Consider the following 15,303-nt stretch of genomic DNA (forward strand, 5'->3'; position numbering starts at 1 on the left):
TCCAAACTCTATTTTCCCAGTCTAACAACAGATGAATCCTGGTTTCCCACCAGCCCTGCGGGACCCCGACCGATTACTAGTTTCTAACGTAATAATGTGACAAATTCATTTAGAACAATAACAAATACTGTGAAAACAAAATAAAAAAAGGAAAAAATCACCTTCACCGCTTTCTGTCGAAACTTCCTTTTCCCCGGCGCTCCCAAACTCTTTATCAATCCCTGATGTCTCGATATCGGCGAAATCCTCGGCCATTTTGGAGCCCACGTCATTGCTACCACAGGCGAAATTCACCACCAGACAAACTGCGACCAGCTGAATCATTTCAAAGAATTCTTCAACAATAAACCTGGATAGAGGACATTTTCAAATGAATAGAATATTGACGGTATAGTTTCATTAAAGGTGAAGGGCTTGTTTATTTATGGTGTGAATATAGAAATCGTTGAAGCGAGATGGTATTATACGGTTTTTAGGCGCGGTCTACAAAACAATGTCTCCACCAGCGCTTCCAGCAATAGGAAAATTAGAGAAGAAAAATTGCACAAGAAATTCTCATAAACGTTTTTTAACTTCATTTATCTTATCCACTTTCTTTTTGGGTGCCTGATACAATATACCTAAAGAATTCTAGTAAGCAACAACCTTTTGTGTTCATCCAATTTTTCATGGCAAATCATTTTTAAGAAATTTCAAATAAAGCATCTAAAGAAAAGCTTACCAATCGAAAATTACGCAGTTACAGATCAGGCGATGGAAACAGATGATTTCCCAATGCAAACTTGGTATTTTACAAGACAAAATTGTGGCTGACAGATGACAGAATGGGTTGTTAATATCGATTGTTAGTAAGACCAATAGAATCAATATTTTTCAATCAGAGAAAAAAACATTATTCTGCTTTGATCAACTCCATCGGCAAATATGAAAAGAAACCATCGCAAATATGATAAGCTGATCAGGCTGTATTAGAGAAATCAAGGCAACCTGTCTCACGCATTTTTTCACTTAATAGTTAATGTTTCCCTTCATCGGACAAGCTATTATTTTAAGGGCCGAATAAGTATCTCTGGAGATTTAAGAAAGATGAGATTTGCGTAGTCTTACTAAGAGATGAAAAACATATGTGTTTGCTTGAGACTGTAACTGCGCGGAAGAACTGGAAGAATGGGGGGGGGGGGGGAGCAAAAAAATGTAAACTCCAAGGAATAAAATGCCTTGTCATCACTCAAGTACAAATATGGTGGGGGAGTTTTTTGCCACTTCTTATGAGCTCATTACACATTGTCGTTTGGCCTACTTTGGTGATCTTCAGTATCACCCGGTAGGTCAAGTGACCGCGCCCTAGTCATCCGTTTCACATTCTTAAGTCTTGCTCCAGAACTTTAAAGAAAATTCAGCAAAAACCAAAAAAAAATTACGAAAACAAAAAGATACAGATTTTTTTAGAAGAAGAGGGAATAGAAAAAAAAAAACAAAAAAATGTGCTCTTTGCTGCCTGGAATCGAACCTGAACGCAAACTGAAAACTCAAAAAATAGACCATACTTCCAGACATGCGCTGAAACACCGTATGGCAGCTTAAAGCTTTACGGCTAAGCTGGAGATTTCGGCCCCAGCACCGCTATCTAGCGAACTGTACAACACAAAGGAACCTGAGGTACCCGCGCATTAATGGGGAGGCAATAACCAGGATCCCAGGCCTGTATTATACGGTTACGCCACGCACAGCTCGCTGTGACGTAATGTGAAAAATATAGAGGTCTACCTAGGCGCCGTGGGTCCCGTGAGAACTCGTTCTGTCCCAATGGTAGTGATATCGTATTGCACGTGCGTCTCGTCTCTATTGTTCATGACGTAACATCAGTGAAGAATAAACGAGTTGATTTTGAGCTGTTATTTTGGTTGCATCTTGAAAGGTAATGTTTCATTACTCATCGAAGGTTTGCTTTGAATTTCGTTTACGATGGAACCTAAGGACCGAAAAATTATATCGAAATATCGTTGTATCGAAGCACTAGATGTGACGATGTTTAAGGAAATTTACAAGAAAAGTGGTTAAAAAAAATTAATATTCAAATTCATTATTAAACAATTGTACCTATATTTTTTTATAGAATTACATTCTGAATATCATATATTGAAAACACCAAAAGAGTATGTATAATTTGAACGTATCCTTCACAAATAAGAGGGCGCTGTGCGCACATCAGCGTATTCCTATTCTATCCGGGTAATCAAGTAGTCTATGCACTTTACATCTTTTCCTTAGACTGTTAGATGCGTTCATATTGACGAACAAATCAGCTTTGTTGCTGTTTGCAGCACGGGCGAGGCAAGCATTGTACACCAGCAAAACACTGCAAGCGATCGAGAAATGTTGCATTTAGAGTCTGTAATAAAAGTCGAAAAACATGCGAGCATTTTAATACCAAGTTATACGATTACAACGGGCCCCCTGTGTTTTATATACGGGGATTCCCTGTATGCCTCGTTTCCGTGTCTGCTTTTCGACACTGAAGTGACGAAGCGTTTAAAACTCTGTTCAAACAACCGAGAACTCGTCGAATTTGTATCCACAATGAAGCATTTTCTGACTCTTGGACTACTTCTCCTGTACTTAGCTTTCCTCAAGTCGTCAGACTACGAGGAAGTACCATTACTGTCGTCGTTTTCTCTTCAAGACATCGAGGAAAGAATTGAAGATTCGTGCTTCCTCGTCTCAACCAGCACGACGAATTCAACAACTCTACAACTACTGAGAAATATGACTGGTATCTTGAAGTCTGATTCTGATAAGGTCTCCATTGGGGTCCTGGTTGACGATGAAAGCTTTTTGACTGGTAAAGAAGGTGTTTTCAGCTATGGGAAAGGTGATGATCTCGGTGATTTGGCGTTGTACCCTCGCCGTATTGGGGGCCGAAAGTGCCTATTACGGCCGCCTGTATCTAGGCTTAAATCACAGATCTACAAAGGCGAGGGGAGTTTACAATCTTTACTACAGTTCATCAATACAAACTGTGGAACACATAGGCGTCTTGATGGAAGTTTAACGAAGATTGGAGTCGCTGCAAAGTCTATACTGAACAATGTTTATCAAGTACCCAAGTCTGATACGGAAGGGAATTCGACTAACGGACCGCTGGAAATCGGAGCAATGTGTGAGAGGATCGCTATGCCAAGTCAAGAGGAGTTTCTCAATAAGTATTTATTCCGGTCAAAACCTGTCATTATAACAGGTATAGCATGTAGTTTTTCCCTTGAAAATACATACTGCATATAGTCTCATCATAAAATGCATTAAAATTATGTACTAGGGGATGGGGGGAGAAAAAATGTTTTACACTAAATAGCACACTTAAAGCAAAAGTAGTCTAGCAAACAAGAAGGGTTTAATAAAAGGTAATGAGATATAGACTATGATGCTAAACATATTAAAACATTGTGCCAGTCCAATTTTTTTTTGTTCCAAATATATTTTTTTAAACCCATAAACAAAAAATCAAAGTACAAGGGCTTAGTGTTTGATGAGGAAAAATATATTACACTTGAATTGTAAGGCCAATGCTGGATAATAAAAAAGTGAATAAATATTATAGCCTACAAAAATCATCTGATGTCTAAAGAAATAAATACTGAAATCTACAACATATTTTTTTTCAGATGCTATAAAACATTGGCCTGCTATACAGAAATGGACAAATGAATTTCTAATCGCAAAGTATAGTAACACTGATACACGGGTTGCCTTTGCGCCAAGTGGTGAATATGAGGGCTGTGAAAAAGCTGAAAACTACGAAGAATTTAAAACCTTCAAACTTCCAGATGAGGTTAAGAAACAACTTCCTTTTCCTGATTTAGTAGTTGTACGGCCTGCATTTATGAACATCAAGTTTGCAAAGTTTATGGACTTGCTTGAAGGCAGGAATAGTAATTTGACAAAAATGTCTAACATTTCGGCATATCTGGAATACACATCGATCCCAAGCTATTTTCCTGAGTTGGAGCAAGATATACAGGAGATGCCATGTGCTGCAGGATTACTTAACCGGAAGCATTTGAATATTTGGTTGAGTGATGGAAACACTCTTGGAAAATTGCACTTTGATCCATTTGAAAACTTCTTATGCCAGGTGAGAAAGAACTGAAAACTCAGCTTCATTAAGTTGCACTAATGTATAGATAGAAGCAAAAAGTCTTACATTTTCCTTATGTGGCCACTGGGGACCCCTCTATCTCAGTGTTTGGGGTGACCATCATAATTAATAGGGAGTTGAAATTGGTGGTCACCCACCCTTCACTCCCCTCTACCCTCCCAGAGTTCCATGTTACATACAAGTATGTATCTGTAAGAAGGGACAAAATGTTCAGTATGTTATTCCACTAGTGGATCTAGGGGAAGAGTTTAGCGGTTTTACCCCTCCCCCCCCTACTTGGGCTACCAGAAAGCCAAATGTGTCAAATATAAATGCCCCCCCTTGTCACTGCACCACGCCCTTTCCCATCCACTAGATCCACCCTGTTTTCTGTATTTTAGGAAACAAACACACCTGTGCAGAAAGTTTTTTTTAACCTTATTATTTTTGCAGATAAGTGGCAAAAAACAAGTGATTCTGTATGAACCCCATGATAACACCAGGCTGTATGAGGCCCATATCCAGGAGAGCATGCTGGAATATAACCACGCCCATAAGGAGTTTCGCAGAAAGAAGCTGTTGGACAGCACTTCCATGGTTATGTCACCAGTTGACATACTTAAGCCTGATTATGAGAGGTAGGACTACCTTAATGTTATGTGCCGAGCTTGTGCACATAAAGATTATATATGATCAATTTATCACGTGCCTCTCAAGCCTGATTATTATGAGCAGTTAAATGGCCCATCATACAGTAATATACCTTTTTTAAGGAGCTTCTCTAACCTGATTACTTCTGTTCTATGTAGATTTCCAAAGTTCCAAGGGGTTCGTGCAATGAACTGCACCATAAATGAGGGGGAGGTGTTGTTTATGCCGTCCTTTTGGTGGCATGAAGTGCAGTCGTACCCCAGCCACATCAACCCAAGAAACCTTGCTGTTAATTTTTGGTAAGCTGACTCCTGCTCTTTTATGTTTGATCGCTGATGGCCTTGCTGATGGCTATGACACTACTCAATATTTTGATGTGTTATTGGGAAGATTACAGGTGCATCGCCAGGATTTTTCCTTGGGGGGAGGGGTGGGGCAAAGTGATTTCTCAATAACATTCGCCTCCAGCTGAGAGGTAAAGACTAAGACATGATAGCTTTATTGGACCAGATAGGGGGCCCCTGGCCCCGCCCCTGGCCCCGCCTCTGGATGGATATTATTGTAGGGGAGGTGCCTTTTTTAAAACCCTTTTTTGCCCTTTCTTTAGGTATGAGCCATTCTTTTCTAAGGATTATCCCTGTGAATCTTGTAAGCTGGAAGTGAACCCCTCCTACCACCATCTTCTTGGTTAAGGCTGTTTATTAAAGAAACAACCAATAAGCAGAGGTTTCTTAGTTCAGTCAGTTAATACAAGTGAATTACTCATATCACAACCTTCTTGGTCAGTTAATAGAGGTGAGTTTATATGAGATCAGTAAAGTAGATAGGAATAAGATGGGCTTGCAACACGAAATTTTAATGGGTAAATATCTCTTTGAGCTTAATTTAAATACGGAAACGATAATGCAATATTTGTTTTATTTTCATTTATTTTCATTTTATTTGTTTGCATACATAATACACACATACAATTAAAATGTTGGGTTGTTAGAAATCCCGTTGAAATCGCTATAATATTTATTAAAATCACAGAAATAAATGGCAACCAGTTGATATCAGTTGGGGTATTTCTATTGTTAATGTCAGTTTCCATAAGAAAAAGTGTTTAGTTTAAAATATTTCGTTCGCGTCGCGTGACACCATGAGTAACACAACTATGTTTGACTTAATGTCACTCGGTACCAGTCCGTAAGAGCTGTTACCTTGACATCGTCAGCAGACGCGGCCTAGACATGCAGAATAGGCATGCGCGCGCACTCACCATGGAATCCTACCTCAACTACCGGCATGCAGCGTGCGCTTCGTTTGGTGCAAGCCAATCTTGTCCCCAGAGCCTTTCTTATTTCTGCGCATGCGTCGCCAAACTTCGGGGACGAGTTTGGGTGCAAGCTTAAAAATGCGTGCTGCATTCTGGTAGTTGAGGTAGGTTTCTATGGTAACGCGAGCGCAAACTTATAGCTGGAATGGCCTATTTGCTTGTGCCAATCTTCCATGGTATTTCCAGACTCGTACCCAGTCGTTATTTGCTGCTGCACGGACATCCACAAGAACCCTGAAGCTTCCGACCCCGAAATCTGATACATGCACCGTGCGCTTCTTCAATCTTTACAAAATACATCGCGCGGCGTCTGGGTACGAGACTGTGGCATTTCTAATAAAAGTCACCATTCCTTTTAGCTTCTTACACAGCAAATACGTATAACATCTTCGATAGTAAATTCGCCGCAATATATTACCCCCCCCCCCCCCCATAACCAAAAGGAAAGCAAATCCCTCTTATTCCCCTCCCCCTTTACCTTTCATATATGATTGAAAAAGAACTTGAACTAGCCAGTTTTATCAAAGAAAATTATTCCGTTTATTTTTATTTTATTCATTTGCTCGAGGAAATTTGGAAGGATACAACAAAGGCACACGCTGACAAGGACGGCAAATGGCCCAAGTCAATTGTTGCTCTTGATTAAAAACGCTACGTGATGATACGTACTGTCATCTAGAGAAAAAACTAACAGTAATTTCCGCATCAATTCAAAGAGAGACAAGCAAAGTACACAAGTAAAGCCACAGGAAAAGAAAAACAATTCAAAGCTCAATATTATACTTTTTTTTAATTTTAAGTAGGAAATTAGGACGGGAAAATATTCTGTGTTTTTATTAAGGGCTCATTTAGATAGCTTTATTTGCAAATATTTTTTCCCAAATATCAGCTCGGATACAGAATATTACTACTGTATCTTTCTGCTTGTGTAGTATCGACTAACGCTGCTTGAAGTGAACGATCACTTTCTCGGACAGGTGTACATAGCCCACTATTCTAATTTCCGTTACATGTAGCATTTTAAAGACACTTGATGCTAACTTTCTACCGCAATCAATTTGTGGTGGAGCTAATTAAAAAATTCCGCGCTAAGAAGGATTGCTTTCCTTCTACAATTGAAGTATTTGAATCAACAGAAAACTACATCCTTTACCGACGAAATTCAGATCCGTAGTAAGGAGTATTGCACATACGACAGTTAAAACATAGATGTTCAAACCCCTTCTAAAGGGGAATGGATGCCCACCAAGAGAAGGAAGTCGATTTCGTTTGGACGCAAACAAACAACGGTCACCTACGGTATAAAACAACACATGATTCTTTTTTCTAAGCAAAGGATGGAAGAGTAGTATCGTGCAAAACACGTTTACTTAGCATACTTCACAGCAATAGTTTACAAACCAACGACGCGACCTAGGTCAAAAGGGACTCTGCGTTCTTCAACGAAAAGAGCTATATACTCCACTAACGTTACAGTTCGCAGATTCGCTCTAAAAATCTACTGGCACTCTCTTGTATATTTTATACGCTTAAGACGTCTTTTCAGCTTTTTGTAGTCTTCTGAGAGTTTGTCGACTTAAAAGAACACTCGTTTTTTGAGCCCTTTAGTAGTCTTCTGAGAGCTTGTGAACTTAACAGAGACAGGCTCATCAAATATGTCTATTGCAAGGCTTTTTATGGCCACCGCCCTTGTGCGATTTTGTATTGCCTTGTTTGGAGTCACTGGTAACTGTGCGGTTATCTTTGTCGTCTGGTCGACTCGCTCCATGCACACGACTACGAACTACCTCCTTGTCAACCTTGCGCTCGCCGATGTCATCACACTGTTGATGGATCCATTTTTGCATACAACTCTCTTTGAGGTCGTTGCTAACTTTGGTACCAACGCATGGACTCAAACCACAAAAGACTGGCTGTGTAGGGTTTTTATCGGCGCTGGCTTGTTAGGTGTGTTTGTTTTGGTTTCTGTGTTACTTCTAACAATAGTTGCAGTTGAGAGGTATCACGCTTTATTGAAACCTATGAATACACGTTTAAGACTTGAGAAAGAACATGTTTGGAAAGTAGTACTGTGTGTATGGCTTTTTGCTCTTTTGCTTAATATTCCATTGTTCGAAGACACGCACTTTGATGTCAACGCCAACATGTGTACGTCGGCATTAGTCTTCAACTCCGGGCAAGGAATGGCCACATATCTTGGCATATATTTCTCGGTTTCTATTATAATTCCATCCATTATCATTACTATATGCTATTTGTCGATTCTTAAGGGCTTATTCATAACCAAGTCAATTTGCTCAGAGACCGTCCCAACTGACACAAACCGTGAATCGAAGAAAAAGCTGGCAAAACTTTTAGCGTCCGTGACAATCGCCTTCTATATCTGCGTTCTCCCATTTGCGGTTTTCAATATCTACATGGCCGCCGACCAACAGCCGAAAGGAGAGAGCTTATTTAGAGCCGATAACCTTATGGCTTTCATCATCACCGCCTCTCTAAGTATGGTGAACTCGTGTCTGAACCCTGTACTATACGCTTTCCAGAGTTCAAGCTACAAAAGAGGCTTTGTTCGATTCTTCACTTGTAGATGCTGTATTTCTTCTATGGAGCACAATATTTCGGGCTTAAACACTTTCCAAGTGACAAATACTGGCTCTGTGGTCCAACCTGAAAATCAAATATACGTTTGTGAGCTCACTGAAACTCGCGAGTAGATGGCTTTCCGTGTCCCGCAGAGAGCTAAAAAAGAAGATGGAAGCTAAGCTAAAGAATCTTACATTGAAGTTTATGGTTCCTTTCTAGAAAGGTCTTCCTTATTCTGTACTATGTTAAATATCTGTAAAGTGTATTGACGAATCCTAGAAATAGAACTTACATAGTTTAAAATACAAACTGAAACAGCATATACATCTTGAAAGTACCGTTTGAAAGTTTGTAATGTTGTATGTTGTATACTCTGTAAATACCATGTAAAATCTCTGTAAACATCCAGAGAAACTCTGTAAAATCTCTGTAAACACCCAGAGAAACTCTGTAAAATTTCTGTAAACATCCAGGGAAACTCTGTAAAATCTCTGTAAACACCCAGAGAAACTCTGTAAAATCTCTGTAAACACCCAGAGAAACTCTGTAAAATCTCTGCAAGCCCCCAGTAAAAATCTGTAAACTCTCTGTAAACCCCCAGAAAAAAATGTGTTAAATCTCTGTAAACCCTAAGAGAAACTCAAAATTTCTGTAAACACCCACAGAAACTCTTAAAACATCTGTAAGCCCTCAGTAAAGATCTCTGTAAATCTTCAGATTAAAAAAACTGTAAAATCCCCGTAAAGCGCCAGAGAAACATTTTAAAATCACTGCAGACCTAGAGAAACTCTGTAAAATCTCTGAAGACCGCCAAAGAAACTCTGTAAAATCTCTACAAACTGCCAAAGAAACTCTGTAAAATCTCTGAAGACCGCCAAAGAAACTCTGTAAAATCTCTGAAGACCGCCAAAGAAACTCTGTAAAATCTCTGAAGACCGCCAAAGAAACTCTGTAAAATCTCTGAAGACCGCCAAAGAAACTCTGTAAAATCTCTGAAGACCGCCAAAGAAACTCTGTAAAATCTCTGAAGACCGCCAAAGAAACTGTAAAATCTCTGAAGACCGCCAGAGAAACTCTGTAAAATCTCTACAAACTGCCAAAGAAACTCTGTAAAATCTCTGAAGACCGCCAAAGAAACTCTGTAAAATCTCTGAAGACCGCCAAAGAAACTCTGTAAAATCTCTGAAGACCGCCAAAGAAACTCTGTAAAATCTCTGAAGACCGCCAAAGAAACTCTGTAAAATCTCTGAAGACCGCCAAAGAAACTCTGTAAAATCTCTGAAGACCGCCAGAGAAACTCTGTAAAATCTCTACAAACTGCCAAAGAAACTCTCTAAAATCTCTGAAGACTGCCAAAGAAACTCTGTAAAATCTCTGAAGACCGCCAAAGAAAATCTGTAAAATCTCTACAAACTGCCAAAGAAACTCTGTAAAATCTCTAAAGACCGCCAAAGAAACTCTGTAAAATCTCTGAAGACCGCCAAAGAAATTCTGTAAAATCTCTACAAACTGCCAGAGAAATGCCATCTGCCTGATAATGTAGAAATTTCAGTTTCAACCCTTAGGGTACCCCAAGGAAAATTACAAATTTCATTCGCGCAAATAAATACTCAACTGAAAACATAGACTTCCGACTTTAACAGAAAGGTTAGCGAATCGAGCAAACTCGTGTCTACAACTTTAAAGGCGTGAGCTATGCTATTCCAAGTGGAGCGCCTATAAAAAATCTGCAATTCAGCAAAAGTCGTAGGAAAGAAATTGTAATATTATTTGTAACAAGAAGTAATAAATTGACGCATTTTGTAAAAAAAAAAACTGAAAGCATTCCAATAACAAGGGCATACTCTGATTTTTATAGAGTGTCTTTCTAAGTGCTTTCCTTTTTCCAAAACAGAATTATTTTTATTCGTATCCTTGGATTACTTCAAAGCAAAGCCAAATTACCCAGAATTCGCCTGTGTCAAAAAGTCTAGATTTTTTTATGATCATCGTAGCGTGCGTAGCAAGCGTTTCTGTGGAGCTCTCTCGCTCTCTATTCCTTCTGAAACTCTACAGAAACGCTTCTTACGCAGGCTATGATCATCGTAGCGAGGCATCTGCGCGCACCGCATGGGTTTTCTCAGAGATTTTAAGCAACAATAAGTGTATCGCCGAGAGTAGATGGGATACCAATCACGAGTAACATCCTGTAATTACTTAAACGCCAAATCACCCAAAAGACACCTGTTTCACCAATTTTCTCCGATTCTTTAAAAGGTCCAGAAGTGATCCATGTATAAAAAGATTTTTTTAAGAAATCGGTAGTTGTTTAAACGATTTACGTTTTTGGAATAGAAAAACATGGCCTATGTTACCCGATCTTTTAGTCCGAAAGGAAGACTTTGTTAACATAATAAAGGAAGTGGAGAATATAAAAAAACTCGTACGTGTAACGTGCAATTTATTCAGTGCTTGTCGGAAAAGTAGCTGCTCGTTTTTGCAATTATTTAACTTTTGATACCGTGACCGTGTTTTTGTTTGTTCCACTTGAAGAGGAAATTGGTAAGATAATATGGTATAATTTAGGAACAGTTTTAAATTTCAAAAGGGTAGAAAGCCAGGTGTTTATAGAGTATTATTTTTGTGATTTTAGACAATTCAAAATAGGTTTTGTCTTGCCTATTTAGGGTTTGTCAAGACTAGACATTCGACAAGTCGCTCTTTGAGTGTGCTAAGTAGGATATTCGACAAGTCGCTCTCTGAGTGAGTCAAGAAGGATATTCGACAAGTCGCTCTCTGAGTGAGTCAAGAAGGATATTCGACAAGTCGCTCTCTGAGTGAGTCAAGAAGGATATTCGACAAGTCGCTCTCTGAGTGAGTCAAGAAGGATATTCGCCAAGTCGCTCTTTGATTGTGTCAAGAGGAATATACACCAAGTAGCTCTTTGAGTGTGTCAAAAAAGGGCTCGCCAAGTCGAAGTCGATCTCTGTGGTTTCTAGAAGGACATCCGCAAAAGCCGCCTTTTAAATCTCGAACATTCGTTAAGGATCGAAGAACTTTTAGATAAAGGAACCTTGTTTAAACATGAACTTGATTCTCTTAGTATTAATTGCTTTACACTTTTTGGTACTCGTTATTGGTATAATTGGCAACGTCTCCGTCATTAGAGTTGTTTGGTCGACGCGTTCGATGCACACGACAACAAACTACCTCTTAGCAAATCTCGCACTGGCTGACATTATAACCCTTTCTACAAACCCCTACTTGTATAAATTATTATTCAATCTAGTTTTGCACTTTAGCAGTAACAGATGGAGCCTTTTAGCAAAAGACTGGTTGTGTAGGCTTATCATGGAGAACGGTATAGTTGGGGTGTTTATTTGCGTTTCCGTAACGCTACTTACAGTCGTAGCTGTTGAACGCTTTAACGCCATGGTTAAACCTTTGAGTCCAAGATTCAGCATACAAAAAGAACAAGTGTGGAAAATTGTGATTTTGATATGGTTTGTGAGTGTTCTGCTAAATATCCCGATTTTTATTGACGTTGAATTCGACCCTCATACCAACAGATGCATATCGGCGTTAGATATGACCACTTACCGAAAGAGTACTGTAGTATATTTGGCTATCTACTTTGGAGTGAATTTTTTTATTCCTGGCGTAATAATTACAGTTTGCTATTTGTCCATTCTAAAAGGACTTCTTATCACTAAATCCATCTGTTCTGCAACAGTCGAGACGATTCAAGGGCAAGAGGAGAAGAAAAAGCTGGCCAAACTTCTAACATCTGTCACAGTTGTTTACTACTGTTGCTTTGCGCCTTTTCTCACCTTCATGATCTACATGGCTTTTGTAAAGATCCTCTATAACCAAGCCATGAATGCGTCAACACTCCTCACCAATACTTACCTTATTACGTCCTCTCTCAGTCTCTTTAACTCATGCCTCAATCCAGTCTTGTACGCTTTCCAAAGCTCAAAGTACAGGCGAGCTTTTGCGAGACTTTTCACGTTCAATTTCATGAAAGTTAGCCGACAAGTCGGTGTCCTTGTCGTAGCTACGGATGCCAGGTCAAGGTCAACCATCCAGAGACAAAGTACGCAAACCCTTTAAAAGTCGATACGACGTTAGTACACATACACCAGGGATGGTACCAAATGGTAACAGATGTATTGGGTCTTGGCAAGAGATTATCTTATGCTCTCTTGGTCTTGAGGAATTTAACACTTGAGCATCATGGATATTCCAGACATTTTGTGTTTATAGGAAAGCATTCTTAGGGTACCTCATGTGTACTAATAGATCTATTATAGCTGATTTTAACTAACCTTCACAGAGCTCACAGAGGAAATAAAAATTATCACTTCTTTCAGCTAGGCGAGTGTGTGTTTTTATTTAACACCCAAAAACCACAAATTGTGAGCTTTGGTGGTTAAAGGACTCCAGCGATACGAAGCGAAAACACGATTCAAGTGTTTGTGTTTACCCATCACACTAAATGAAATTCTGCTTCTATGTACTTCTAGCAAATAAAAGGTACTTGCTTGGTTTATCTCCAACAACTTTCGTGTTTTTGTAATGCTTTTCTGTCAAGACATACTCTCGTATGGCTTGACTAGTTTGGTCACTGTTGTCTGGTGCACACTAGTGACATAATGTCATAGGCTCGCGCACCTTTTATTTTCATTGGCGCGCGCTGTTTGTTCGAATTTTTCGGTATTAAGTGCCCGCTCGCGCCACAGTGATAATTTTATTCCAATAAATACCAATACAGGTATATTAGGATAATATACAAAGTAGGTTGGCTTATATGCCTATCCTCTATTCATAATATTTAATTACATCATCACAAAATTTCAGGACTAGGCTCGTAATGGAGTCATCTGTTAAGCTCATAATATACAAAAAGAGGTCTTTTGGCCTTAACAGTTTGAAAGAGTTATTGATTGCAAATAGATCATTAAAAATACTCGACGTATATCATTGACATAGTCGCATTCCATTAAGGTATGGTACTCATCCCCAACCTTATTTTTTTCACATTTTTCACAAATCCTTAATTCATAAGGTAAATTTTTATAGCGGCCTGTTTCAATTGCTAGTTTGTGTGCCGAGACACGCAATCTAGTCATAGATTGTCGGCGTCTAACATTAGCTTCTGATAAATATTTTTTCTAGTTTAAAATTTGTCTTGATCTTGCAATAAGTGCGTAGCTTTCCACTATTTTGATTTAACTGTGCCTGGGTTCTCCAAAATGTTGCATAACTTTTATATAGTACTTTCTTAATATATTTTCCTAAGGTATGAATTTGTTGGCCTTTAATAACTATTTCCTGTAGTGTCTTTAAATCACACCAAGCAAATAGGGAATTGATAAACCTTACAGGGACATTAGATGTTGAAGAAAGGCTGATCTTCGCCGTTTCCCCCACTAAGGTGTTTTCATATATCCTACTTTTTATTCGGCACCGATATTTTGCCACCAGGGAAGAAATTTGTACTATTAGTGGGGCTTTTCCCAGTTCTCCATATATAGTTAAATTTGTAGTTTTTGATTGGACTCTACGCTTGAAAAACTTCAGTTGTAGTTCTTCGAAACCATTTGATACTTTGAAAAATTTAGTCTTAAAAATTTCATACGATGAGGCCCTTCCTAAAAGGCATGTACCCCAAATTTCACAACCGTACAGTAACACTGGTACAACGAGTGACGAAAACAATTTCAACAGTACTTGTATTGACACATTTTCGACATTTGACAGACGGTTTAAAATATAGTGGTATACACGTGTGGCTTTGTTGTATAGACTTTTTAGGGCACTTTTAAAATTTCCCGAGAAATGAAACTTCAGACCTAGATATGTGTATTCGTCTACACATTCTAATGGCTCTCCACCGTAGTCCCATTTACCTGTTGTAAATTGCCGCCGGTATTGTTGCGGACCAAAAACTAATACTTTAGATTTTTTTATATTAACTGTGAGCTTCCATTTATCTGCGTACAATTTTAGTTTCTGGAGGCAATTTTCGAGACCGGCGGCTGAGTCAGATAGTATAACCAAATCATCAGCATAGAGGAGACAGTTAAGTTTTGATGTATTATCGAGTTTTACTGGGTCGCACGATGAAGAGAATATTTCTGGAATATCATTGATTAAGATGTTGAAAAGGGTTGGGCTTAGGTTGCATCCCTGTTTCACCCCAACGTGAGAAGAAAAGGAAGGCGTTATACCCTGGTCTAGCTTAACTGATAATCTAACATCTGAATACATACTTTGTAAAAGGGTGATAAATCTTCCGCTTCCGCAGGGTTTTTAGTACTAATAAATGGTCGGTCGTGCGAAAGCCCTTTCTAAAACCGATCTGATATCTATTTAAGATTTTATATTTTTTCAGAAATTTTGTAAGGCGGCCGTTTATGATCAGTGTGAAAAACTTCCCAAGGCAGCTACTTATAGCGATTCCTCTATAGTTTCCCGGATCACATTTATCGCCTGATTTGTGTAATGGTACAATATAACCCTTTCACCAGCTCTTAGGAAATACCCCCTGTGTTAGCACAGTATTGAATAGTTTTACAAAGTATCGGCCTTGGGATTCGACAGATACCTTTATAATTTCATTATTTAATAAATC

The 15,303-nt window shown here is 38.9% G+C and overlaps 4 protein-coding genes across 4 annotated transcripts in view; 3 read left to right on the forward strand and 1 right to left on the reverse strand.

The window, feature by feature from the left end:
• Window positions 1–445, reverse strand: part of LOC116613550 — a 36,378-nt gene extending 35,933 nt beyond the window's left edge. Inside the window, exon 1 of the mRNA XM_048734429.1 lies at window positions 162–445. Coding sequence (XP_048590386.1) covers window positions 162–324 — 163 coding nt within the window. The 5' untranslated portion in view covers window positions 325–445. The remainder of the gene's footprint in view (window positions 1–161) is intronic.
• Window positions 446–2,495: 2,050 nt separating this feature from the next.
• LOC5505764 (bifunctional peptidase and (3S)-lysyl hydroxylase Jmjd7) lies at window positions 2,496–5,839 on the forward strand. Its single transcript, XM_001626477.3, has 5 exons — window positions 2,496–3,238; window positions 3,663–4,132; window positions 4,589–4,773; window positions 4,945–5,085; window positions 5,394–5,839. Exons 1-5 carry the CDS (start codon window positions 2,581–2,583, stop codon window positions 5,476–5,478), a joined length of 1,539 nt encoding a protein of 512 aa, XP_001626527.2. The 5' UTR covers window positions 2,496–2,580; the 3' UTR covers window positions 5,479–5,839.
• A 1,567-nt stretch (window positions 5,840–7,406) lies between these two features.
• Window positions 7,407–9,630, forward strand: LOC116613551 (somatostatin receptor type 4). Its single transcript, XM_032374113.2, has one exon. It carries the CDS (start codon window positions 7,760–7,762, stop codon window positions 8,816–8,818), a length of 1,059 nt encoding a protein of 352 aa, XP_032230004.2. The 5' UTR covers window positions 7,407–7,759; the 3' UTR covers window positions 8,819–9,630.
• Window positions 9,631–10,628: 998 nt separating this feature from the next.
• LOC116613535 (somatostatin receptor type 4) lies at window positions 10,629–13,568 on the forward strand. The gene has a single exon (XM_032374090.2). The coding sequence runs from the start codon at window positions 11,751–11,753 to the stop codon at window positions 12,777–12,779; it is 1,029 nt and encodes a 342-aa protein (XP_032229981.2). The 5' UTR covers window positions 10,629–11,750; the 3' UTR covers window positions 12,780–13,568.
• Window positions 13,569–15,303: the final 1,735 nt, after the last annotated feature.

The sequence above is a fragment of the Nematostella vectensis genome, chromosome 11, assembly GCF_932526225.1.
Source record: "Nematostella vectensis chromosome 11, jaNemVect1.1, whole genome shotgun sequence".
NCBI classification, from domain to species: Eukaryota; Metazoa; Cnidaria; class Anthozoa; order Actiniaria; family Edwardsiidae; genus Nematostella; species Nematostella vectensis.